This window comes from Phocoena sinus, chromosome 1 (assembly GCF_008692025.1).
Source record: "Phocoena sinus isolate mPhoSin1 chromosome 1, mPhoSin1.pri, whole genome shotgun sequence".
Classification (NCBI taxonomy): Eukaryota; Metazoa; Chordata; class Mammalia; order Artiodactyla; family Phocoenidae; genus Phocoena; species Phocoena sinus.
This window is the reverse complement of record NC_045763.1, coordinates 4,578,654-4,605,693: the sequence shown is the minus strand read 5'-3', so window position 1 is coordinate 4,605,693 and position 27,040 is coordinate 4,578,654. Positions and strand designations below refer to the sequence as shown.

The following is a 27,040-nucleotide window of genomic DNA, read 5'->3' as shown; positions in this document are numbered from 1 at the left end:
CAACTGGAGAAAGCCCGCGCGCAGCAGGGAAAACCCAACTCAGCCCCAAAATAAATAAGTAAATAATTTTAAAAAATTAGAGCACATAGATGTGATCACGTTTCCCCTCTTTTCTGGGTGGATTTTGTGACACCGACTTGGCCTGGACTCCACTGCTGGGCACAGGGTGTGCAACGGAACAGAGCAGCATCTTTACAGCTCCTCACTGCAGTACACGCACCCCCAAGCAAACGCTCAGCACTCTCAGGAAGTCTTTTTGGAACAACCCAGAGGTGGTGTACAGCGGACGGTGTAGACGGACCCCAGGTCCTGGCTTCTCTCCTGCAGCTGCGTGTTCCTGCAGCAAGAGACACTCGCTGAGGCCTGATGGGTTCCTGGCTCCCCGTTTTGTGCACCCACGTGCCTCCCAGCTCGGCCATGAATGCTCCTTTACGGGAAACCGCCCCCAATTTCCTCTCAGGGCTGATCTGAGAAGGCGAGTACCGGTCGCGGCCTCCCGAACTGCCGGGCGCGGGCAGGGGGAAGGCCGCATACAAACACGCGCCACGCGGGGCGAGGCTGACCCTCGAGGTCGCCCAGTCCCGCGCCGGCTCCGCCCAACCGCCGCCGAACCTTCTGGAAGCGGCGCCCCACCGCGGCCCCGCCGCCGCCAGAACCGGACGCCTGGGGAGCCGGCGCCGGCCCGGGGGCGGGACGAGGGCGGGTGCGAGGGGCGGGGCTTCTCAGGAGGCTGCGTTCGATTCGCCGCCGGCGCACAGACCCCGCCTCTCCGGCGCAATGGCTCCGCCTCTCCCCTCCCCCTCCACGGCACCGCCCGGGCTAATTCATTCAGCGCTGGGCCTGCCAGACACCTGCGCGCTCCCTCAGGCTCCCGCCGCCGCCGCCACCATGTCGGGCCCCGCCGCCGAGACCCCGTCCGCCATCCAGATCTGCCGGTAAGAGGGGCGCGCGGAGGGCGCGCGGCCAGGACTCCGAGTCGCCGCCCGGGCCTGGCCGACCCCCACCGGCCCCGCGCCTTCCCTTCCCCAGTCGCCGCCCCCGCCGGGCCGGTCGCCTCCGGACCCCGCCCGCCCGCCCGCTCGCCGCGGCCGGGATGCGCCTCGGCTGCCGCAGATCCGGCAGCTTCCCCGCGCGCCACCGCGCCGGCCTCCGGCGCATCTGCGGGGCGGCGCCGAGGTCACGCAGGCCGTTTGCGCGAGGAAGCGGCGCGGCGCCCTTCCCCGGGCGGGGGTCGGAGCACAGCCCCACCACGTCCCGCCCCGCCCGTTGCCCGAGCGCCCCGGAGCCCCAGCCCAGGTCCCAGTGAGCCCCCTAATTCGGGGTCGTTATCCGGGCGGTGGTTCAAAGCCAACCGGATCCCCCGACATGTGCGGCGCAGGTAACCCGCTCGCTGGGCGGCGGCCGGAGCCGGTTGAGCCCATCGGTGGGCGCCCGAGTGGGCGGGGGCTGCACATATGCGGTCCCTTCAGTGCCCTGCCACGGTTTTGGGCGGGAGGCGGCTGAAAACAGGAAGAACGGTAAATATCTTTCCCCTCTAACAGTTCACGGCTAAGAACAGAGGATGGTCCATTGAGCCCGGAAGCATCTCACACAAAGGGGGCAAGGGGTTGTTCTTGTCAGGGGACCATCCCTGCCTTCCGCCACCGGCACCGGTATATAGAGGGCCCCGAGGATGCCGGAGATCACGAGCCGGCTCATTTCCGACAGATGCGGGAGGGCAGCCTCAAGGTTACTTTCCATTCCGTCGTTAAGAACGGAAGCAGGCATGGTGGCATTGGAGCCTGAGCTAAGGAAGAGCGAGGAGTCTGGCAAGGCCGAACAGGCGCTGGGGCCTTGCAACAGGGCCTGTGCTGCTTGATGCACTGTTGACAGTGACCCCGCCTTCCTGTTTGGGGCCCGGTGCCTCAGATTTGGGGACCGGGCGTCACACTGACCTTGGGTCCAAGCCAGGTTAGTTTCCTGTGGATGGTGACATCTCCTCGGAACAGGCAAAGGCTCGGCAGACAGTGCTGGATCGTGGGGTGCCCTGAACCCACCCCCACTTCTGACTGAGTCAAAGTCCTTTCCTGACCTCAAGGTCAGTTTTGACTTTTCTAGGGAGAAGAAATCTTTGGGGGAGCCTTACGCCATTGATTTGTTATTGGCTGTGTGGCCATCTTGGCGCCACCCACTCCAGGTTCCGAGGGCAAAAATAATAGAAGTAACTGATATCGGGAGGCAGACGGGCCTGGAATCAGGTGCTTGGATCGGTCTCTGCCTCATATTGGCCGGGTGACCTTGCAGTTCGTGATTTGCTAAGGGCTCATAACATCTCTCATCTCGCTTGGTTTGCCCAGCACCCCTGGGAGGGAGGATGGCAGGGAGCCCACCACTCTTGTCAGGGAAGAGGAAACTGAGGTCCCGGGAGACCCATTGCCTCTGTAAGGTCATCCGGGCACGAGAGCCCAGGGCTGGGGGCGGGGAAGCACAGCTCCTCATGGGTCTTCTGCCTCCAGACCCACTTTCTTTCCACTGCGTTCCCCACAAAAGAAAATACTGATTTCAATCTACTCGTGGAAGGCTGGGCTTTTATTTACTTCACCAGGATGATGAATAGCCCGTCTATACATACTACCTTTTTAAAAACCAGCCTCTAACATAGTTAATAGGCTTTTGGATAGCCTGGACACTTCCACATGTATGCACACACTTCTTACCCACGGTGCTTGCTTGCCGGGCTGCCGCTCATACATTCACAATGGCATATTGTCTCTGCCTGGGGACACGTGGGCAGGATACCTGGCTGAGGTGAGCCTCAGGTGGCCAACACAACTGCCCAGGGGAGTTGGAGGGGTTGTGATGAGGCCCGTGGTCACAGCGACTTGGCCCTGAGAAACCCCAGGACACTGGAGTGGATGTAGCAGGGTGGGGAGCCCTTTAAGGACATCTGAGCTGACACCCCATGTTGAAAGAGGAGCCTCCTGGCCTAGGGCAACCCAGCCCATGAATTTAACAGGCTTCACTGGACGCCTCCAAGGGGTGAAGTGCCCTGAGGGAGGGACACGGACATGGAAAATTCAGTCCCCAGCTTGGCAGGTTCACGAGGATGCCACACCCACCGCCATCCTAGATGATTAAGAGGGTCCCATGCTCTCGCTCAGAAGGAGGTGTTGAAGGGCTAGGGGCCCTAAAGTCTGGGGAGGGCAGTGGTCAGAGCCAGCTGTCCCGTCCCAGGCCTGGGTGTGAATGTGGCCTCTGCCCCTCGGAAGCTGCCTAACTTTCTGTGGCCCTTTTCATCATGGGCTGTTCTGAGTGCTAAAGAAAGTGCATCTGGAGCTTGGCACAATGGCTGGCACCTTGTAAGTGAGCGGAAGCTCCTTTTGTCTGAAAAGTGGGACCCAGGCTCAGGAAGCCAAGGGCCTAGGTTCGAATCCCAGCTCTGCCTCCTGCAGGCGTGGGCTTTAGGCCTCAGTATTCTTGTCTGTGAATCGGAGGTAATAACAGTGCCTGTTTCATGGTGGCTGCGAGGATTAAAACCTTTGGCACAGTGCTGGGCAGTTGAAAACAGAGGGGGGTGTTTACCCCCGAGAACCCAAACTTTGGACAGCCAGACCACTGCGGTGTGCTGTACCCTCCTGTGCCCCCTGCAGTGGAAGCGTGGAGTCCTCACTGCTGGACTGTGGGGAATTCCCATGTCCCTCCTTCTTTCCATCGAGCCCTACAGATGCAGGCTCTGGGACAGCATTTAAAGTCTCAGAAGAGCATTTTTCTTTTGGTTTATTCTGAATGATGTTAGTTCACATTTTGTTAGCAAATTGCTTTTTTCCTTGTTGGAGTCAGAGTTCTAGAATGTCAGAATCAGAATGACCCCTAGGAGCCCCCAGCCCAACTCTGTTATTTTACCGATGGGGGAAAATGAGGCTCTCAGAGGGTAAAGACTTGGCCTAGGGTGGCCTCGGACCCTGACAGCCAAGGGAGCGAAGGCAGCTGGTGTGTTGTTCCCTGTCCGGTGTTCCATTGTCGTGCTTTTCCTTTGCTCAGCCTCACATTCACATCCGGTTGTGAGGCTGGATCATGGCATCAGTGTGGGCCCCTAGTAGGAGCCCCTGGGTGTTGGTCGCAGTGAAATTGAAGGACATGTCCCGTACCAGGTTGGTGGAGAGTACAACGTCCACTAGAACTTTCTGCAGTGATGGAGATGCTCCGCGTCTGCGCTGTCCAGTACGCTAGGCACTAGCCGCAAGTGGCCAATGAGTGCCTGAAATGCAGTCAGACATGGAGGAACTGAATTTTTAATTGCATTCATTTAAATTTATTTAAATGCATACGGGCTGGCCTCCTGTGGCTGGTGGCTACCTTATGGCACAGTGCAATAAGTAGAGGAATTTAAAAACCAGAATTCCTGGTAGGCCTCTAAGGGGCAGGGTTTCCTAAGGGAAGCTTGGAAGCTTTCTGGGGACTGTAGGCAGCTCTCCCAACAACAGAGCTAACAGAGGGGGACCTTGGAAGGTACGTGGCCCAGGGTAGATGCCCTGGAGTCCTTTGTAGGGAGATGTGTGAGGTCTGCAGAGTTTCCTTTTGCTTGCCCTGCTTGTAGGTGTAGATCCGCTAGGAAGTGTCTTCAGCTCAGGGATTGCTTTGTTCACTGCTGTACCATGAATCCCCAGCAAAGTGCCTGGCATCTGGTAGATGTGCCAATAAAGATTAGTGGAATGGACTTGAATTTTTGTACAAGCACACCCTCGTTTTCTTGCGGCTCACTTTATTGCACTTTGAATATATTGCTTTTTTTTTTTTTTTAACAAATTGAAGGTTTGTGGCAACTTTGTGTTGCCAGGTGATGGTTAGCATGTTTTGGCGGTAAAGTTTTTCTAACTAAAGAATTTTTTTTTTATTGACTTATAGTTGCTACACAGTGTTACATAAGTTACAGGTGTACAATGTAGTGATTCACAATTTTTAAAGGTTATGCTCCATTTATAGTTATTAGAAAATATTGGCTGTAGTCCTCGTGTCATAGGTATAAAATAAAGTGTTTTTAAAATTATTACACATTTGATAGTGTAAACATAACTTTTATATGCACTGGGAAGCCAGAATAGTCATGTGACTTGCTTTATCTTCGAGGTATGCCCGTTTGGAATTTTTTCTCTTTGGGGCTTTGTCTTTGGGTTTACAGGGAAGTCAGTGAAAACATAGAATCTGAGTTACAGAAACCGCACTCGGAGTTAGTATTCTGGGACATTCCATAATGCGATGCACAGTGCTGGCTCCCTTCCTGCGGGGATGCAGGAGCTGTGGGTGAAGATGCAGTCTTTGCAGCCCAGGGAGCCTGTGGTGGGCCAGGCTGTGCTCACCCACCATCCAGCCTCCCCGTCAGTGGGCCAGGCAGCCTGGCATCGCCCTCGTCTTGGCACCACTGCTTCCCAGCTCCCTGGTTTCAGTCAGGCCAGGAGTTGCTTCCTCCTGTAGGTGGCGCTTCTCTGGATGGGGCCCAGCCTGGGGTGACTATGCCCTGTGCTTCCCGGTCCACTTTCTTTCACTCTCGGAGGTATCTTGAGGAGGAAGGTAAATTATATGGTCACCCCGCCTGCGGGCTACCTACATCTGAATAACTGAGGAAGCTTATTATAAATACTGATTTTCTGCATGCAAATTATGCTTCAGTAGAAAAGTCAACAACATGCAGATTTTAAAAAAAAGAAAATTATTTATTTATTTGGTTGCACTGGGTCTTAGTTGTGGAAGGCGGGCTCCTTATTTGTGGCTCACGGGCTCCTTAGTTGCGGCAGGTGGGCTCCTCAGTTGTGGCACGCGAACTCTCAGTTGCGGCATGCATGTGGGATCCAGTTTCCTGACCAGGGATTGAACCTGGGTCGCCCGCACTGGGAGTGCGGAGTCCCGTCCACTGAGCCACCAGGGAAGTCCCCAAAATGCAGATTTTAAAACATTTATGAGATACTTGGGGAAACGTGAATAGTCCCTTGACAGTTAGGGATACTAAGGAATTTCTGGTGGTTTTTTTGGCCCTGCCACGAGGCCTGCAGGACCCTAGTGATCTCGGAGAGGCAGCAGCAGTGAGTGGTGGCTTGAAGCGAGATCTTATTGCCCTCCCAGGAATTGAACCTGGGCAGCCTGGATGAAAACCAGGAATCCTAGCCACTAGTTCACCAGGGGCTAGAGTCTAGAAGCAAAGTTCCCCTGGCTCTTACCCCCACTGAAAAATGCATTTCTCAAGGAGGCAAAAAGTGTAAAAACAGGTACAGAGTTTATCATTAGAGACATAACACAACACGTGGGAGAGCTCACAGAGAAACTGTTTAGTTAAGACAGAAGCAGGGCAGAGATGCACACCCGGAGAGGAAGGGTGTGGGCGTCCCGCCTAATGAGGAGGAACGTTGAAGAGGGTTTAAGTCATTTATATGGGGTAGTTCTTCCGGGTCTTTGTTTACCTTTGGCCAATTATCTGGTTTCTTTTTCCACACCTGACCTGCCCTAGGACCCTCCCCAGCCTGTGTGTACAACTTTTCTCCAAGATGGATTCCGGCCCAGAGGCCTAAGGGGGGCCTTGGCATCACCTATTCTGGGTGATTTTTGACCCCCAAGGAGCCTTTCTGCACAGGTGCAATGTCTCCCTTGCCCCAAGGATGGGAAATATAAGACCTCTTGATCTTTTACTCAAGCAAGGTTTAGCCCCTCTCTGTTCCTGCCATGACTGTTATCATAAAGTGTCCACAGGAGACAAAGTCCAGCTATTTACCCTGTTTCTCTTGTTATTTCTATCTCGAAGGGCAGACAGGAGGCTGGTCATAAATATCTAACCTGGAGCCCACCTATCTCCTGTCTCAGGAAATGCAAACAGGAGGCTAGTTGTAAGTATCCAGCCTGAAGCCCACCTTTTTCCTGCCCCAAGAAATGTAAACAGGAGGCCAGTTGTAAATGCCTAGCCTGGAGCCCATCTATCTCCTGCCTCACTAGTTCCCCGACCAGCGTTCTAGGTATCGAACCCAGGCCCCCTGCAGTGGAAGCGAGAAGTCCTAACCACTGGACCGCCAGATAATTACCGCCCCCCTCCCCCGGCCTTTTTGGTTTGTTTGTTTGTTTTTTGTTTTGCGGTATGCGGACCTCTCACTGCTGTGACCTCTCCCGTTGCGGAGCACAGGCTCCGGATGCGCAGGCCCAGTGGCCATGGCTCACGGGCCCAGCCGCTCTGCGGCATGTGGGATCCTCCCGGACCGGGGCACAAACCTGTGTCCCCTGCATCGGCAGGCGGACTCTCAACCACTGCGCCACCAGGGAAGCTCCCCCCACCCCGCTTTTTTTTTTAAGGTGAGGTAATTATATTGTAGTTATGCTTTTTTTGAAAACAACCTTTACTGAGGTATAATGTATGTGCCATAAAATGTACCTATTTTTAATGTACGGTTCACTTTTGACAAATGTGTACACCTGTGTAATGATCACAGTTGTGACATAGAACTTTTCCACCACCTCAAAAAGTGCCTTCCTGGGGACTTCTCTGGGGGCACAGTGGTTAAGAATCCACCTGCCAATGCAGGAGACACAGGTTTGATCCCTGTTCCGGGAAGATCCCACATATCGTGGAGCAACTAAGCCCATGTACCACAACTACTGAGCCTGCGCTCTAGAGCCCTAGAGCCACAACTACTGAGCCCGCATGTCACATTACTGCAGCCTGAGAGCCTAGAGCCCGTGCTCCACAAAAAGAGAAGCCACTGCAATGAGAAGCCCACGCACCACACTGAAGAGTAGCCCCCACTCACGGCAACTAGAGAAAGCCCACGTGCAGCAACCAAGACCCAACACAGCCAAAAATAAAAAAGTGATAAATTAATTACATTTCTAAAACAAAAAATAGTGCCTTCCTGCCCCTTTGCACTTGGCTTCCTCCCAGCTCTGGCCCCTGGCAAACGGGTATGCTTCCTATCACTAGTTTTGCCTTTTCTAGAATTTCTCATCAATGGAGTCATAGACTCAGCACAATGCTTGTGAGTTTCACACGCGTGTGTGTGTGTGTGTGTGTGTGTGTGTGTGTTGGTGATTCTTGCTGTTGTTGCCTAGTAATCTTCATTATCTCTTTATCAGACAGTGAACATTTGAGCTCTTTCCAGCTTTGGGCAGTTATGAAAACAGTTCACAATTGCAGATTTCAAAACATTTAGGACGTAGCTGAGGAAACTTGAACGCTTACTTGATATTTAATGATATTAAACTGGGCTTCCCTGGTTGCTCAGTGGTTAAGAATCCGCCTGCCAATGCAGGGGACACAGGTTCGAGCCCTGGTCTGGGAAGATCCCACATGCCATGGAGCAACTAAACCCATGCACCACAACTACTGAGCCTGCGCTCTACAGCCCGCGAGCCACAACTACTGAGCCCACATGCCACAACTACTGAAGCCCGCGCGCCTAGAGCTCGTGCTCCACAACAAGAGAAGCCACCGCAATGAGAAGCCCGTGCACCGCAGCGAAGTATAGGCCCCGCTCACCGCAACTAGAGAAAGCTGTGCACAGCAACGACGACCCAAAGCAGCCAAAAATAAATAAATTTATTTTTTTTAAAAAAAAATGTTAGTTTAAAAAAAAAGAAAAAGAGGAGCTCCTTTCTGCTTGCTAGATGGGATGCTGCCCGATTCACGAGTTGGTGAATAAAGCCAATTAGAAAAAAGTTATATTAAGGAGTTCGTATTTTAGGTGGAATAATTGTTTTGTGATTCTGTTTTTATTTTTATTTTTTGGCCACACCATCTGGCTTGTGGGATCTTAGTTCCCTGACCAGGGATCGAACCCAGGGCCCCCGGCAGTGAGAGCACTGACTCCTAACCACTGGACTGCCAGGGAATTCCTGTGGTTCTGTTTTCAAACGGAGTCTTTATCTTTCTGAGGGAATGCTGAGATATTTACATGTCGTGATCTGAGCGCAGGTTGGAAAAGAATTTCCAGACACAAGGCAGAATGTAAGGAAGACAGAGTTTATTAAAGAGAAGGGTTGCTGCAAGAACAGCTGGCCGACTTCCTGGTAGCCAGGGAAAGTCGATAATGAGCATGGGTTGCTTGTCTGTTTGTATAGCCAGGGAACCTGCGAGTCATCTGCTAACTGGTCAGAGTATGTATACTTCCAGCGTGCTGAGTGGGAGGAAAACTGGGCAAATGTCTTTCCTTATATGGGATGGGAAAGGGACAGGGCATGCTGCTTGGGAGGGCTCTGGGCCATGGCAGTGGTCGCATTGTGACAGAGTGACGGGAGTCCTGTAACTGTTTGTTCCGGCAATGTCGTCCCTTTGAGTTTATCTTCTTTGTCCTTGGAGCACACTACGTTCCCCCCTCTCTTTATTTACAGGGCCAATTCTTTGGCCCTATTGGATACCCTACTCACGTCTACCTACCTGCCTAGCTCCTTCTCAGGCGTTCAGGAACCCTTTTTGTAAGGAGAAGGGGGTGACAATCTCTCTGGCTACTTCCTGCTGGACAGGGGCATTGTGGGGCCCTGGGTCCCAATGCCCACTCTCTATCAGGGTATATTTACGGAGGGAGATGAGATCCTGCACGATGATTAGGCAGCTTGTTCCAGTGTATTCCGTGTGCCAACTGGCTGGTACTCTTGTTGTAGCACCACCTGGAACTGAATCTTTTGAACCTGTCGGGAGATGAATTGAGATAACGTGTTAATAATGCAGGGGCCAAACAACAAAACAAAGGCTATCAGGATTAATGGTCCCAGCAGGGCAATAGCCATGTCCATATCTGGATCCCCATAGAGGAGAGGAGGTTGGAAAGCCAGCTTGGGGCCCTGTCCTGCTCTCTCTTTTAAATCTTCTATTAATTTGATGTTTTTCTTTAGAATCTGAAGGTCTTCTTCAACCTGGCCAGAGGTATTAATATAGAAGCAGCATGTCTCATTTAGCAGGGCACAGATACCCCCGCTTCAGCTGTTATAACATTAAGGGCCGTCCTATTTTGTAAAACCCCCTCAGCCAGGGAGCCTGGGGCTGACTGCTGTTCCTCAATGGCTGCTACTGTAGCCTTCCAAGGTTCCTGGACCGTGATGGTGAGAGGGAGAACGCTCCTGTCTAAGAGGGGTATGCCTGCAAACCAGAAGAGCCCTCTAAAGACACTACATATTATTTCAGGCTGATCAAGAACTGGGTTATCATAAGCATGTCCCCACCAAGCAGCAGTTCATTTTTGTCTCTCCAGGACAGGTCTTATGGCCTCTTCAAGGAAGGATCCAAGGCTGGGACTGCCTCCTGAGGAAGCTAAATCCTTTGTAGTCATAATGGTCGCCTCTGGGACCACAGCAGTAATTGTGCAGGAGCCCCTCCAAAGTGTGGGAAGATCCAGATAGACCCCTTTACCACATAGAGATGAAAATCCGGTGCCCCTCAAGGATACCCCTGCTGTGGGTCCCCAGAGCCAGGCTCTGACCTTTTGGGAGTTTTCCTCTGGAAATAGACTGGGGTCCCATGGCCTAGGATTATATTGGGAAGGCCAAACTCCGAGGAAGTAATCATCTATAGGGGAGAATCCGGGCTCTGACTGAGTGTGACGGGGCACTGGCGTAACAAATTTCCGAATGTTAGCCGAATTATGTTATATTTTGGAGGAGAGTCTTGCCGGGAGGTTAAACTAAGTAAGTGTCTGGTGGTCACACCGTTGCCCACATATTTAGTTCCCAGGACCGAGCTGTTAATGGGGATATGGTCTTCATTAATATATTTCTTAGTCACAGTTTTCCTTGAATTTCCCCAACACAAAGTGAAATTACCTTCATGTACCTTATATTTATTTTCCTCGGACCAGGGATCCCACTCCAGGCTAGTCTGATTAAAATTGAGGGTGTAGTTACAAAGAGAGTCATTTAGCCAGCCCAAATGGGTCCCCAACCATCCAGGTTTTGGAAACAGAGCTGTGCCTCGTCTACCCAAGCTTGGGCTGATGCCCATATCCTGTTTTTCTCTTCATGAGTACAACAAGTGGTCAGGACTACATGAATGTCTTGCCGGGTCAGGTCAAAGGCTATGGTGAGGGCCTGAAATTCCTTAATAAAAGTGGTAGGATCCTGACCGAAGGAACCTAACTTGTTTTGAATTTGGAAAATGTCCGACATGGGAAAGGGAACATGGACTCTAATAGTGCCCATGTCTCCATTTGCTACTTCCCTTAAGGGAAGCATATTAGGATCTGTTTCCTGGCATTGGGCAGTCCTCGATCTTGTGTGGGGAGGGAAGAGGGGGCTTTTGCCCTGATAATGGGGTGGCTCTTGGGAGCTGTGGGTTGAGGCGGGGGCAGGGGCTGAAGCAGGGGGGGTTGATGTGGTGGGGGACAGGAAAGGTCGAGTAGAGGGTCGCCTAGGAGATCTGATGGAGAGGGAGGCAGAGGGGGTGAGGGGGATAAGGTGGCAACAGAAAAACATGGTGGCATGAGCCCCTCAGCTCCAGATTCTGACTAAGGGCCATAAAGCTCTGGATGTAAGGAACCTCTGAGTCCTTTCCTTGTTTCCGGCAAAAGAGATCAAGTTGGAGGATCATGTTATAATTTAGTGTGCCGTTAGGAGGCCATTGTTCTCGGTCCCCCAGTTAATACTGGGGCCAAGCCGTATTACAAAAGAAAATGAGCCTCTTCTTTTTGAGGTTCTCAGGGTGAAAATTTTCCAGTTCCTGAGGATACAACCACGGGGTGAGTCTGGGGAGGCTCCCGAGACATTCCAGAACCCATTCTTAGCCTATGTGCCATGGAATGGGGGTACTGGGAGTCACCGGCGGACAGAAAGGTGTCCCCTTTGATCTCTCCGTGCGACTGAGGCACAAAATGGGTCGACCGTCTCAACAATCGCGTCTGACCGTGAGAGGTGACCCCTGAGCGTGCAACTAAGGCACCTTGTGACTCAGGCAGGGAAAGAAAGAAAAGAGAGAGAGATTCCCGGGACCCACTGGGTGACCCCTGGCTTGGCGATGCCCTGAAACGTGAAAGGCACTCCGGGGACGGCTCAGAGGCAACGCCTAGGCTCCTGTAAGTCAATCCGGACGGAGAAAAAGGTGAAAGTGTAACAGAGAAGACCGGCTGAGGAATTGGCCTCCTAGCCCTGCCGGGAAGGCGGCGGCCAAGGGGAGGAGGCTCAGTGTTCTGCTTGAACCTATACGCGCCTCACGGTGCACGGAAGCTGTCTTGCTGGGGACAGACGCTCTAACAGCCTGGTCCGTTCCGTGACCCTCTTATGCTTTCACGGGAGTCTTCAAGCGGCAGGCACCCTAATGGCTTTTAAATGCCTGATCTGTGCCCGCACGATGCCAATTGGCCTAGTCTGCAGTCAGGAGGAAGACAGAGGGACCCTCACCCGTTCTGGGCGGCAGTTACTGGGGCGAAGTGAGCATGGAGCCTTTGGAACACACCAGGGTGTGGCCCTGGCCAGAGTTCTCTGTTGCTTCCATGGCAACTTGCCTGTTCCCAGAGAGTCCCAAGGAATGAGGAGAGGAGGTGGGGAAAGAGATCCCCCAAGAGATATCCCTGTACGGGCCACCACAATGCTGTGATCCGAGCGTGGGTTGGAAAAGCATTTCCAGACACAAGGCAGAATGTAAGGAAGACAGTTTATTAAAGAGAAGGGTTGCTGCAAGAACAGCTGGCCGACTTCCTGGTAGCCAGGGAAAGTCGATAATGAGCATGGGTTGCTTGTCTGTTTTTATAGCCAGGGAACCTGCGAGTCATCTGCTAACTGGTCAGAGTATGTATACTTCCAGCGTGCTGAGTGGGAGGAAAACTGGGCAAATGTCTTTCCTTATATGGGATGGGAAAGGGACAGGGCATGCTGCTTGGGAGGGCTCTGGGCCATGGCAGTGGTCGCATTGTGACAGAGTGACGGGAGTCCTGTAACTCTTTGTTCCGGCAATGTTGGTCCTTTAAGTTTATCTTCTTTGTTCTTAGAGCCTACCACCCTGACTCCAGGCGCTAGTTCCCCTCTCAAGGGCAACGAAAGCTTTCAGTTTCCCTGGCCTCCCTCCAGGGATGGTCTACACGGGGCCTGCAGGTGTAGTCACCTGGTTCCCATTATTCTGCGCTTTGCCTCTTTTCATCTAATGGTGCTTCTCCTAGACCGTTCCTCCCTCTTGCTTGGGGCTGTGCACTCTTGTGTTGTGTGGATATGTTAATCTGAGTCCCTTATTGGTGGACATTTAGGACACGGCCAGTCTTTGCATGATAAACAGCTTTGCAGTGAGTAACCGTGAACACACTTGGTTTAATCATGTGTGAAAACATCTGTAGGGTGAATTTCTCTCAGTGGAATGGCTGGCTCAGAGCAGCCTATGCATCTGGAGTTTGGACAGATAACGATAACACCAGGTTGCCCTCCAGGAGGTTGTATCCACTCATGCTCCCCGTTCATCGATGAGCCCCTCGGGACAGGTGGGCACAGGCAGGGTGGTGGGAAGGTCTGGGTGTGCCTGGCCAGCAGCGCTGGTCTGGGCAGGTGCAGCTTGGAGCCCTGCAGGACAGTGGGAGATCAGGCAAGAAAAGTTCCGGATCCCTGAGGGCTTCGAACGCCTCACTAGGAAGTTGAATCTTTTGTTTTCCTGGCCACCCCGCACAGCATGCAGGATCTTAGTTCCCTGACCAGGGATCAAACCCACTCCCCCTGCGGTGGAAGCGCGGGAGTCACTGGATCATGGGGGAAAGTCCCGGGAGTTGGATGTTGAATCTTTATTCCATAGGAGGGGCCCTGGAGGGTCTGAGCAGGGGAGTGCACTCCTGCTTAAGAAGAGGGACTCTTGGGGCAGTGGGGTAGGCAGTGGGTTAGGGCTGGGAGGCAAGAGGCAGACAAAGAAGCCCCCCCACCCCTGGTCCCCAAGTGACTCCCCACATACCAGCCCTGCCTTGGTCTCCCCGAAGCCACCCCATCCCCCAGGACAAGTCCAGACGCCGTCCCCAGCCAGCCCCAGGCCCTTGTGACAAGCTCCTGGCTCCATCGTCCCGCTCCCCTCTTCACCCCCGTCTCCCCACAGGCTGCTGGCCAGCGTTGAGGGGTTGTAATTTGTTTCTGGATCCACCGAGCTCTCCCAGCACTGGGGCCTTCCCCCGAGATGCGCCCTCTTCTTGGAACATCCCCTGCCCCCTGTCCCTGGCTCAGCCCTGCTCCCCCTCCGGGACTTGGCCCAGGTGTCACGTCCTCTGCGAAGTTTTCCCCGGCGTCCAGGTGAGTGGCTGCCCCTTCTGGGAGTGACTCCTTGACTCGGGTCTGTGCAGCTTCCTTCGCGCTCCTGTCATCAGCTTTGTGTCTGCTCCGGAGGGGAGCAGAGTCCGGGTGGTGTCTACTTTGGTTAGCCATGAGCCCAGCCCTGGCAATCTCATCCTGTGCTCTGGGACAGGAGCAGCTGGAGTAGAAGGGGAGGGGCAGTGGTTGACATGGTGACATTCAGACGCCACTGCTGGGAGGGCGGGGGGGAGTGGAGGATGGTGAAGAGGATGCGCGGGGTGTGGGCCTGCTCACCAGAGGCAGTGTCTGTGCCACCGGCTGGCTGAGAGGACCTGAGGGGTGGGAAGCCGGCAGGGCTCCCTGGGCTGACCTTCCACTTTCCTCTGAAGTTTCTGGGGTCCAAGGAGCGAGGGAGTCACAGGTTGGCATGGGCAGAGGGGCAGAGAGAGGTGGGAGGGAGAATGGGTCACACAGAGTCTCCCCCCAGGACTGGGTCAGGCCCGCCACCTGCTCTGCCCCCCGCCCCCCGAGCTGCCCTGCGTGGGGTTGAAACATTTCAGTCGGGTGTGGCCAGTCAAATATCAGGAGATGTCGCGTTAGACTCTGGATTTTGCCAGCTTCTCTTGAAAACCCAGAGCTTCGGCATCCTGGTCTCAGACACCTGCACAGCCGCAGCCGGCCAGCGTGCAAGCCCAGTATCGCCCTGTTGCGTCCCTGCTCAGACCCCCGTGGGCAGTGCCGCATGGCATCGTGCTTCGTCTGCTGGGCTGTCTTTTCTTCTTTTTTAATAGTGAAGCACTTTTCACACCCATGTCTTTACTAAAAGCGGGAAAACAGAAGCTCCACAGAGGGTCCGCATGTTCTCCTGGCGGCCCTCCTTCCTCCCAGTCCTGCCTGGAGGTGACACGCATAGGGGGAGCTCTAGGGAAGGTGGGTTGAGGAGGACCCTGCCCAGCAGCTCCTGAGCCCTTTGGAGGGAGGGAGGGCAGGTGTGGGATCATAGCTCAGCATGTGGATGGAGGCCAGGAAGGAACCACAGTGAGGCCATGGGGAAGGAGTCTTGATTTGGGGCCACAGGAAAGGGGTGAGTGAGCTGGGCTCTTGCTCCCCTGTGTCTGCGGGAACTGCAGAGCCGAGTCAGGGTCAGGTCCTGGGGGAAGGTTTGTGTCTGCGCTGCCTGCCTGGGTGGCCAGCCGGCCTCGGGGGTTAGGATGGTCCTTGGGGCAGGACCCAGGGTGACCAGGTCGGGAGGGGGCTGGAGAGTATGCAGTCTGGAGCGCCTGGCATTTACTCCTAAGTGCCCAGGGATCCCGGGGGCAGTGGGATGTTGATGGTGTGGGGTCCCCAGGGACCCCCAGTGTGGCAGGGTGGCGCAGGCGCCATCCCCTGTTCTCCTATTTCAGAGGCCACCTCCTTATCAGTCCCTTCCTCCTCAGGGCCCTGCCGGATGCAAGCACTTCCTCCTGCACCCTGGGGCCCTCTGTCTGCACTTCTCCCCCTGGCCCTGCATCCCTCTGCACCAGCCTGGTGTGGGCAGCCCCACTTTACAGACCGGGAAAGGCAAACCCACAGAAAGGAACCAGGCTCTGCCAGAGGCAGGCTCTGGTACTCCTGGTGTCAAAACGTTTTGGTCCTCACCTGTCTGGAACCCCCATCCAGCCCTTACCCCACCTCGGCATCCACCAGGCACTGGTTCCCACACGCAGAGATGCACCATCTGGTCTTTACTAAGTTGAAAACAAATACAAAGGAAAGAGTCTGATACAGCAGTTTTGTTATTTGAATTGGCTACCTCTTAAGCTTAAAAAAAACCCACAACTCTGGTATAAGCTTGAATTTTTTAAACTTAAAGTTTTAAAAATTTTTAATTATTTTATATTTTCAGTTTTATGGGTATATGATTGACATATAAAACCGTACAACATGGTGACTTGGCATACGTGTGTGTGGTGAAATGATCACCACGGTAAGTTCAGTTAACACCCATCATCTCACATCGCTATAATTTCTTTTTCTCGTGATGAGAACTTTTGAGATCTGCTCTCTCCGTAACTTTCAAATATATGACATGGTGTTGTTAACTTTAGTCACCGTGCTGTACGTTACATCCCCATGAGTTATTTTATAACTGGAAGTTTGTACCTTTTGACCCCCTTCACCTGTTTTAACCCATCCCCCCGGAACCCCTCCGGCCTCTGGCAACCACCAGTCTGTTCTCTGTATCTGTGTGTTTGAGCTTTCTAGATTCCACGTATAAGGAAAATGAAGTAGTTTTTGTCTTCTTCTGTCTGACTTATCTAATGGATCTTAACTGCCTTCAAGATCTATCCGTGTTGTTGCAAATGGCAGGATTTCCTTCTTTTTTATGGCTGAATTGTACACACACACACACGCACCATGTCTGCTTCATCCATTCATCCATCAGTGGACACTTAGGTTGTTCCATGTCTTGGCTGCTGTAAATAATGCTACGGTGAACGTGGGGCTGCAGATATCTCTTCAAGAGAGTGATTTCATTTCCTTCAGATTAATACCCAGAAGTGAGATTGCTGGATATGATAGTTCTAGTCTTAATTTTTTGAGGAAACTCCAGGCTGTCTTCCACAGTGGCTGCGCCAGTTTACACTCCCATCAGCAGTGCACAAGGGTTCCCTTTTCTCCACATCCTTGCCGGCACTTGTTTCTTGTCTTTTTGATAATAGCCATTCTAACAGGTGTGAGGTGAGATCTCATTGTGTTGGTTTTTTTTTTTTAATGTTTTTATTTTTTGGCCGCACCACACGGCGTATGGAATCTTGAGTTGCCTGGCCAGGGATCGAAGCCACGCACCCTGCTTTGGAAGCGAGGAGTCTTAACCGCTGGACCACCAGGGAAGTCCCCTCATTGTGGTTTTGATTTGCATTTCCCTGCTGGTTAATGATGTTGAGTAGCTTTTCATGTGCCTGTTTGGAAAAATGTCCATTCAGATCCTCTGCCCATTTTTTAATTGGATTGTTTGTTTGTTTGGCTATTCTGTGAGTTGTATGAGTTCTTTATGTATTCTGGATATTAATGTTTTCTCCCATCCCACGGGTTATCTTTTCATTTGATGGCTTCCTTTGCTGTGCAGAAGCTTTTTAGTTTGACGTAGTCTCACTTGTCTATTTTTGCTTCTATTGCCTTTGTTTTTGGTGTCAAATCTAAAAAAATCATCGCTAAGGCCTATGTTTTCTCCTAGGAGTGTTATGGTTTCGGGTCTGTGTTCAAGTTTTTAATCTATTTTGAGTTGATTTAAAGATCTTTTAAAGTGAACATTTGAGAAGCCAAGTGACGCTTCTTTCCTGTGCTCCGGGGGTTCCCCTGGTCACTGCTTGGGGACCGTCGCGGCTGCCCCTGAGCCAGTGATGCAGGTGAGAAGCAGGCGGCCTGAATGCCCGCACCCCAGGATGAGGGGGTGACATTTGGGGATGGGCGACAGGTACAGACAGCTGTCAGTCACCCCAGGATGTCGGTGCTCATTTGCTCCAGAGAGTGGCAGCTACGGCTCTTTCTTGGAGCCTCCAGCCTTCCTGCGGTCAGTTGGCTGACACTCAGAGAAGAGGGGAGAAGTGCTGGTGAACGTTTATGTCTGACTGTGTGCCAGGCACAGCCACGGAGCTTGTCATTTGCATTGTCTCGAGGGATTCAGTCTTCCCCACCGTCAAATGCGGTGCTGTTCTTCCTCTTTTACAGACAAGGAAGCGGAGAAGTGAGGGTTTTAGCAGCTTTGCTCAGGTCACCCAGCCAGTAAGAGTGGGAGCCAGGAACGATCTCTGAGTCTGCCTGAAAGGAGCCAGACCCGGAGGGCAGTGGAGCTCCGTGGCCCAGAGTGGGGGGTCCGGCCTCGGAGGCCACGCTAGCCAGTGGGTTGGAACAGGCTGGGTGGGCCCAGGGATGCTGGGCACCTAGGAACCGCACACTCGCTCATTGCCTGGTACCTGTCTCTGGGCCTGAGGCTGGTGCAGGCAGATTTCATCAGCCAGACTGGAGTCTGGGAAAGTGCCAACCTCTCTGGGGTTGCCCAAGGTAGGAGCACGAGGCTGGCCTGTTGGGACTCCGTGGATTTCACGGCGCTTCCCCACTGCCCACGGCAAGGAAATGGGGTGGCATTTCAGGCCTTCCTGACCTTGGGGAGCTCCCAGCTCTCAATCCCAGGGAATCGGGCCCCTCTGGTGCTCTCTCAGAGCCCAGGGGCAGGTGGCGAGCGGGCATTCACCTGCTGATGGGTCTGGATGCTGCGACTTGTTTCCAGTTCTCAGAACATCTGTGGCCGCACGAGGCCAGCTCCCCTGGGACTCCTGATGGAGGTGGTGGTCCTGGGAATTTGTCCATTTTCCAAGGGGTCGGAGCCCGTGTCCTTGTGCTCATTCAGCTCTGCTGGTCGTTGGCAGTCCTGGAAACCAGGAGGGGCAGGTGCGCTGGGCGCCCCACAGCCGGGTCGCCTTGCTGCCACGCTCACGGCCTTTGCGGAAAGTCCCCGCCACCCGCCCTTCCTGGTACCTGCCAGCCCGGGTGCCTGCGGCCCTAGGGCAGGAAGGTGGAGACACGTGGAAACACGACCTTGCAGCCCCTTGTCTGGCTGTCAGATCAGCACCCACCCTGAGCAAACACGCGGGAAGTTCTTTTTCCTTCTCTGGGAGCCGTCGGGCCCTTTGGAGGGCCTTCTGCCCCTCCCCGGGGTTGCTGCTGTTCACAAGCGACGTCCTTCCCGAGGCTCACCCTGCTGCTTCTCCCCTCCCGCCCAGGATCATGCGGCCGGATGACGCCAATGTGGCCGGCAACGTCCACGGAGGAACCATCCTGAAGATGATCGAGGAGGCAGGGGCCATCATCAGCACCCGGCACTGCAACAGCCAGAACGGGGTGAGCGTCACGTGGAAGACCCCGGGCCCTGGGGGCCTGGCGTCCCCTCTGGCGGTGCCGCACCCCTGTCCACTGTCGGGTCAGGAAGGGAGTTTGGGTGGAGGCCAGGCCTGGAGCCTTCCCCGCCCCGGTCCCTGGGCCTTGGGGGGTTTTGGGAAGCTCCGGCTCTGGACTGGGGACCCCTTGCGTTGGCAGTTGGTTTGGGGCTCAGCGAGGAGGGGTGGGGACCTCCAGAAACTCAGCTGAGAGCTGCCAGCTGACAGAGCCACCTTTCCAGCCCTCCCGCTGTGTTCAGGGAGAGTCAGCTTCCTGAGCCCCCGGGGGCCCAGCCCCACCAGAGCCTCCGTGGGCGGCAGTTAATCCTGGGTGTCACACCGCCTGGACCCGGACGCCTCCCCTGCTCCACTGGCCCTGGGTCCACAGGCAAGTCTGGGCTCTCCCCTTGGTGGCTTCCGGGCCGCAGAGGCCCGCACAGACTCCTGCGATGTTGCCGGCTCTCCTCCCGCCGCCCAGACAGGGCCAGGCTGGTGGCTTCAGGCTTCAGGGCAGCTGCGGGGAATTCAGCCCGTCATCTCCTGCCCGGCCCCCAGCCCTGCGGGACCTGTCGTTCTCTCTGAAGCCCCCCTCGGGTGCTGGGGGAAGGAGTCAGTCTTGTACCCCAACTGCCAACTCGGCACCGGGCGGGCGCGGAAGCGACTCCAAGGAAGCCTGAGGCCTTGTGCACCTGGGGGCCCTGGCGAGCCACTTGCTGTGCCATTGTCCTCCAGGCCCAGAGGCCGATTCCACGCCCGCGCAGACTGTGCATGTGCGCATGCGTGTGCACGTGTGTAGACTGAACCGAGCCGGGGTGAGTGTGTGTGGGTGGACGTGAGCCTGGGGGCCTTCGCCTGGGGAGGAGTGAGAGTGGGTTGGGCTGGGGGCCCTCCATATGAGGAAGGGGCTCTCCCGCCTGCTAAGAGTTCGCCCTTGAAGTTCTGGGGCAAACCCGGCCACGTTCAGAGAGCGCCCTCTGGTGGCTGTGAGGACCGGCCTGAGCCCGAGGGGCCGGGGCTGAGGTGGGGGCCAGGCCCCTGGTAGACCCTCCGAGAGGGGGACGGTGAGGGTCCCAGCCAGGCCTGGCAAGAGAGGCTGGACGCTGGGAAGGAAGAGCCCCAGGACTGGGGAGGGAGGGAGGCCAAGTGGGTGACAATGCCCTGGTAACCGCCAGAGTTCAGTGACCACCTAGGGTTTTGCAAAGCTCTGTAGCATTTAGCTTGTGTCGTCCTCACGACACCCCTTAGCGGTCGAGGTGGTTATTGTATTATCCCCACTGCACAGATGAGGGAGCTGAGGTCCAGAGAGCTTGGATACTTGCCTGAGACTTGTTTGTTCTCACTCCTTCCCCAGAGTGAGCCTGGGGTGCAGGTCTGGCCTGTTGGCCGGGAGATGCCTCTGGGCTGGTGGCCCCAAGATAGCGATCTGGAATCCCAGGCTCAGGAAGGGGGCGTGAGCCCCAGGCAGCTCCAGGGGGCTGAGGCTGGCCTCTGAATGGCTCTGCTGGGGCTCTGGGTGCGCCGGGAGCACTGCCACCCACACTCCCTTGGTGGTCTCATCCAGCCTGTGGCTCTAGTACCACGACACAGCCCCGAGGTCCTCTGTCCAGCTGGTGCCTCTTAGCTGGCTCCCCCTGGATGCTTAATCCGCCCTCGACCTGGATGGGCCCCAAAACACACTTGGGGCCCACTCCCAGGCTGCTTCTCCCACGGCCTCCCTCTGCTCAGTAAATGGCCTCTGGATCCTCCGTTGACCCCCTCTTCCTCCCACCCGTGGACCCTGGCATCCAGTCCCATTGGCTTCACCTTGTGGATAGTTCCAGGTCCGAACACTGCACACCAGCCCCACCACCATCTGGGCCGAGCCACTGCCGCTTCCTGCCCAGATTGCCTAACAGCTTCCTAACAGGCCTCCCTGCCCCTGGTCTGCTGTCCAGTAGCAGCCAGAGAAACCCATCCTGTGTGAAGTCAGGGCACGGCTCCTACTCCTTCCCCTCGTCACGCCCCTGGGCCACGCCAGCATTCCTGCCCCAGGGCCTTTGCACTGGACCTTTCCCCTGCCTGGACCACTCTTCCCCCAGAGACCCACGTGTCTCCCCTTTCCTTCCAGTCTCTGCGTAAATACGATCTCCACGTCCCCGACAACCGGCTCCCTCACTGCTCCCAGCTCTTGTCCACAGCACTGCCCCTCCTGGCACGCTGCGTTTTGCTCATTTAGCTCTGGGCTGCTTCCCCCACTAGAACGTAAGCCCCACCAGAGCAAGGACTTTTGCCCGTCACTTCCCTGCTGGATTCCCTTAGCATCTAGGCCAAGGTCTGGAACGCAGTGGGCTCCCATTAGCTGTGTGTCTGGAGTAGTTGTCTGCGGAGAGCTTCTGTTTAATGCACACTTACGATGCATCAGTGGCCACACTGCGTGCTTGACCTTCCTTACCTGGGGAATCTCCTTAACCCCACTTTGCAGGTGAGGAAACGGAGGCCCGGAAAAGTCATGTGGCTCCCAAAGGTCACAGAGCTGCATCCTCTGAGTGGGCATCAGCCGAGAGGACCTGGGTGGGTGAGGGGGCAGGTGCAGCTCACATAACAAGAGCAGTAGGAGTTCACTCTTTCTGGACCTTGATCCCTACGTTTCTGTGAGAGCAGGGCAGCCCACCCCTCCTCTCCACACAGCATCCACTTGAATCCTGACGGCAGTCACTGGTACCATTTATTATCTGTATTTTGCAGAGAGACCAGGTCAAGAGCTAGTGCCAGAGCTGGGATTTGAGTCCAGGGTGCAGACCTGTTTCCTCTGGCTCTGCTTCTGAAGCTGCTGTCCCGGCTCAAAGCCCCGTGGCCCCTCAGGAGCTCAGGCCCGTGGTTTTCCAGGCATCTGTGCCCAATGGGCAGTGCGACTCAGGCTGCCTTCGGGAGCATGGCAGAGGGTGCTTCTTGGGCTAGATGCTGATCAGACCCTCACGGCTGCTTCCCGGGTCGGGGCCGCTCCTCCTAGTTTACGCCCCGAAGCAGGGACTTACGGGTGTGTCTGAGCCGCTGGGAGCCACAGACACCTACAGCTCGGAGACGCTCACACTGAATGAACATTTGTCAGCCTGTGTTTTGAATTTCTGGGTCACACAGGTCTTTATGGAGTGCCTGGGGTGGCCCGCTAGGTCTTGGGAAACGGCAGCTCCCAGTCAAGTTGAAGCTGCCTGGGTCCCAGCCTGTGCCGTCCACACCCAGCTGGACATGGATTCAGCAGCAGCCTTCAGTTCCCCCGGGGTCGCCCTGCCCTCCCCTCTGCCTGGGGTGTCTGCACCCCACCCCTTCTCCTGCCTGACACCTCAGCATCCAGGTCTCAGCCCCTCACCTGCAGCTGCCCCGCCCACATCGGCACCTGAACCCCACTTCCCACCCCCCACACCTCACGCTGCCCTCTCCGGAGCACCTGCTACGTGCTTATCTGTCATCTGTCCCCCAACCAGACCCCAGGCCAGGGGCAGGCACCGAGTGCAGGGCCTGGCTCCATAGATGCCACCACAAGTGAAGGAATGCCTCTGTAGCCTTAAAAAGGCTGGGGTCCATCTAAGGCTCAGATGTTTAAAGGCAGAAGAAACGAGCTGCATTTCCATTTAAAATATTAACTAACGTATAGGAGTGTTACCTGTGTGCGGACATATTCATTCCATAGTTTAGCCACCCTTCAACAAAGACAGCTGCTTTATTTCGTTTTGGGTCTTGCAGGCGGAGCTTGGGTAGTTCCAGAAGTGGCCCAGAGGCTGGCCCCGCATTCTTGCCCCCCCTCACTTCGCACTTGCCTTTCCAGCTTTCTGCCAGTGGGTGGCGCTGTAGCCACACAAATGTACTCGGGGTGACGCCCAGCAATTCCCTCGCATTGTTTTAGCGTCAGGGGTGACACGTCTGTGTGGGGCGGGGGTCGGGGGACAGGGCCCCGGCAAGGCAGAGGGGGGACGCCACAAGCTGCACTTGCCTGCTCAGCTCGTGCTCTGCTGCTTTGAGAGCTGATTCCAGGACATTTATAGGAACGGAAACCATCAGGGGACCCCCGTGTGTCTGAGAATCTCGGGGGAAGGCGTGAAGATGGAGGTCCCCAGGCGTCCCTCCAAAGAGGCGGGTTCTGTGGGTTTGGGGCGGGTCAGGGAATTTGCATGTTTGCCAGGTGTCAGGTGAGTTCTCGCGCAGGTGGGAGAGGTGCTTTGGTGCCACAGGTGGTGGCAGGTGGCTGGTGGGAAGAGTGCAGACATGCCAGAGCTTGAACTGACTGTCACCTACAAGCTTAATATCTCCAACCCCTGCAGAAGGGGTGCTGTGGGGACCAGCTGGAAAAGTGAAGTCCAGCGCTGGCACGGCACCGACAGGCCCTCGAGAGTGGGCCCATCTGCTCCCTGCTCCCCACCCAGCTCAGGGGTACCCATGCTGTCCAGTGTCCTAAAAACCCTGATTGGTTTCTGGTAGAAAGTCCAAAAAGTGCCAGGTGCTGTGTTTGGCCGTGAAGATCCACGGTCCTGTGGCTCACACGTAAGATTGTCTTTTGTGTCATTCGGTTAGCATGGATGAAAAGGAAGCTGATTCCATAATATATGAAGAATTCATAAAACTCAACAACAAAAAAATAAACAACCCGATTAAAAAATGGGCAGAGGAACTGAATAGACATTTTTCCAAAGAAGATATACAGATGGCCAACAGGCACATGAAAAGATGTTCAACATCACTAATCATCAGGGAAATGCAGATCGGAACCACAATGAGATCTCCCCTCACACCTGCCAGAATGGCTGTTATTAAAAAGACAACAGATAACCAGTGTTGGTGAAGATGTGGAGAAAAAGGGGACCTCATGCACTGTTGGTGGGAATGTAAACTGGTGCGGCCACTGTGGAAAACAGCCTGGAGGTTCCTCAAAAACTAAAAATAGAGTTGCCATATGATCCAGCTATTCCACTTCTGAGTATGTATCCAAAGAAAATGAAAACCCTAATACGAAGTGGTATCTGCACCCTGTGTTCATGGCAGCATTGTTTACAGCAGCCAAGACATGGAGCAACCTAAGGGCCCATTGATGGATGAGTGGATAAATAAATAATGGTATACACACACACAAACACACAATGGAATGTTACTCAGAGGTAAAAAAAAAAGATGAAATCTTGCCATTTGTGACTACATGGGTGGTCCTTGAGGGAATGATGCTAAGTGAAATAAGTCAGATGGAGAAAAACAAATACCTGATGATTTTGTTCATAGGTAGACTATAAAAGACAAAAAATAAACGAACAAACCAAAAATGCATAGATAGAACAAGGCAGTGGTTAGCAGAGGGGGGTGGGGGAGTGGCCCAGGGGCAAAATGGGTAAAGGAATCGACTGTCTGGTGATGGATGGAAACTATACTCTTGGTGGTGAGCACGCTGTAGGGTATACAGTAGAAATATAATGTTGTTACACAGGAAACTTACACAATGATATAAACCAATGTTACCTCAATAAAAACTAAACGTAAAAAAAAGCTGATTTTCAGTGCTGGTGTGGGAGTGCTGGGGCCACGTCAAGCACTCTGCCCTTCTGCGAAGCACTTTGGGAACACCCTGGAAACAATCCCCAATACTGAAAATGACTTAACTAAAAGGACCTTCATCACAGGGTTATTTATAATAAGAGACAACTGAGGTTGATACAAACCTGACAACGGAAGAATATTTTATTTGGCCGTCTAGAAATATCTTTGCAATGGAGTATCGTGAAGTGGAAGTCGTAGAAAGTGTCAAGAAAAGAAATGAGGAAGTAAGTGCCTCACTTTCATAGAATGTGAGCTCCCCAGTGGATCCCACTGGACCCCACCTGCACGTGCTGACTGGCTGCGTCCATCCAGTTATCCAGGGGTCCTGGGTGGCCGGGGACATACACCCTTTTGTTCCTTTTGAATTTTGAGTCATGAGAATGGGTTGCCTATTTGAAGGATAAATAACATTTAAAAAGAAGAACTGTGATTTCTAAGAGCTTGTCACAACACGGGCAGGTTATTTTTTCTCCTGTTGAGTGAAAAAAGCAGATTGTGAAAGTGTATATTTAGTGCTTGCACGACTACGTAAGACTATATATGACAGCTATACATGACTGTAAGTGACAACTGTCTATGACTAAAACTGCAAAACAAGGAGCCAGACAGCCAAACAAGTGAACCAGTAGAACCCCTGTTCTTGGGGCAAAAAGCCTGGAAAGAAAGATGCCCAAATAGAAACCATGGTTATCTCTGGATGGGAGGAGGGATCTTCCCTCCTCCGCCTCCTTTTCTGTACTTCCCAAATTTTCCATAATAAGTATGTATGCCTTTTTCCACGTTTCATTGCACAAGTAATACGTATCTTTTGTAGAAAAGTCAGAAAAAAGAAACAGGCTGCTCGGAACCCCACCACTCAGAATCGCCTGTATCAGCTGCTTTGCCGGGTTGCCCTCGGGCAGTGCCTCATCTCCTGGTTTTGCACGTAGGAGTGTGTGGTGGCAATAACTTGCGTTACTTTAACAGTGGGGAAAAAACCAAGGGCCGTTTTGGGGGAGCGTGTCCAGGGTGGGGCCTCGTGGGAGGCTGACCCGCCTCTGGTCTTTGCAGGAGTGCTGTGTGGCCGCCCTGGCCCAGGTGGAGCGCACGGACTTCCTGTCGCCCATGTGCATTGGCGAGGTGGCCCACGTCAGTGCGGAGATCACCTACACCTCCAAGCATTCAGTGGAGGTTCAGGTCCATGTGATGTCCGAAAACATCCTCACAGGTAACTTCCACTTGCTGAGCCCGCGTGCGGGGCTGGGAACAACGGTGACAGTAGAAATAAGGCAGCAGCCGCAGCCCACGTCCATTGAGGGCTGACTGCCCCTGGATGGTCCTAACACTGTCTGTGGGTGACCTCCCTGCATTTCTGCCTCCACCTGTGAGCAGGGACTTCTGCCGTCCTCGCTTCGTTTGCAGACGGGGAAACGGGGGCGCAGACGAGTTAGGCAACGAGCCCAGGGTACGGCCCCCCTGCCTTCCTGGGGAAGAAGGGGCCTGGCGGCCAGCTGGTCCGGGCAGAAGGGTGGGAACGGGCTGGGAGGGCGCATGCCGCCCTCCGGCCCCCCTGCCGTCTCCCCAGCCCCCACCTTGCCCTTCCCTGCACGGTGGAGCTGCTACCCCTTGGAAGCTGCTGCCCCTTGGAAGGCGCTGCCCTGGCTTCTGCTCTGCTCCCCTGGGCCCCACAAGCCAGGCCTAGGCTGGAGCTCCCTGGGCGAACCTTTGACTCTGCTTTGATCTGAATATTCTCTTCCTCGGAGTGGTAACCATGGAAACCCCTTCTCACCCTCCCACTGGGCACTGCAGGGGAGTGTGGCTTCGGTTCACAGTCGCTGCTTTTTATAACGGAGATGCTGAGGCAGGCAGGCCCCTTGGGCCCCTCACTGCCCACTGCCTCGTCCCAGGCCACCCACTGTCGCACCCAGAGGAGAGTCCGTGCTCATTCTAGAGGAAGGAGCTGCCTGGGTCCTTGTGCCTCCTGCCGATGCCCTCTCCTCAGCCATGGCTGCCTGCAGAGCGCTGTGCTCAGAGGTCTTTAACGGGCTCCAGGCTTCTCCCCGACACGGGCCAGGAGCTCAGTTATTCATCTGGAGCATTGCGGTGACCGCAGCAGGCCCAGCCACTGCACAGTGAACGATTAAGCCGAGCCACGGCCTGGGGCGGGGGTGGGGGTGGGGAGCGGTCAGTGGGCTTGTGCCCCATGTCCTGCGTCTGTGGCCTGAGCCTGGTCTTTGGCAGAAAGCTCTGGCATCTAAGGGACCTTGGATGCTGGTCTCGGGCTGTGGCACAGAAAGCGGTCCTCTGGCCCTGACTCCCCACATTGGGGCTGGCAGCCCACTGGGAGGAGGCCCAGGGCGGGGCGGGCCACTCCCTCCATCCCCCCTCCCCCCCCCACGTGA

The 27,040-nt window shown here is 54.6% G+C and overlaps 1 protein-coding gene across 1 annotated transcript in view; it reads left to right on the top strand.

Annotated features, from left to right (window-relative positions):
• Positions 1 to 761: 761 nt before the first annotated feature.
• Positions 762 to 27,040, top strand: part of ACOT7 (acyl-CoA thioesterase 7) — a 90,158-nt gene continuing 63,879 nt past the window's right edge. The window contains exons 1-3 of the mRNA XM_032636438.1: positions 762 to 935; positions 18,951 to 19,068; positions 25,710 to 25,866. Coding sequence (XP_032492329.1) covers positions 778 to 935; positions 18,951 to 19,068; positions 25,710 to 25,866 — 433 coding nt within the window. The 5' untranslated portion in view covers positions 762 to 777. The remainder of the gene's footprint in view (positions 936 to 18,950; positions 19,069 to 25,709; positions 25,867 to 27,040) is intronic.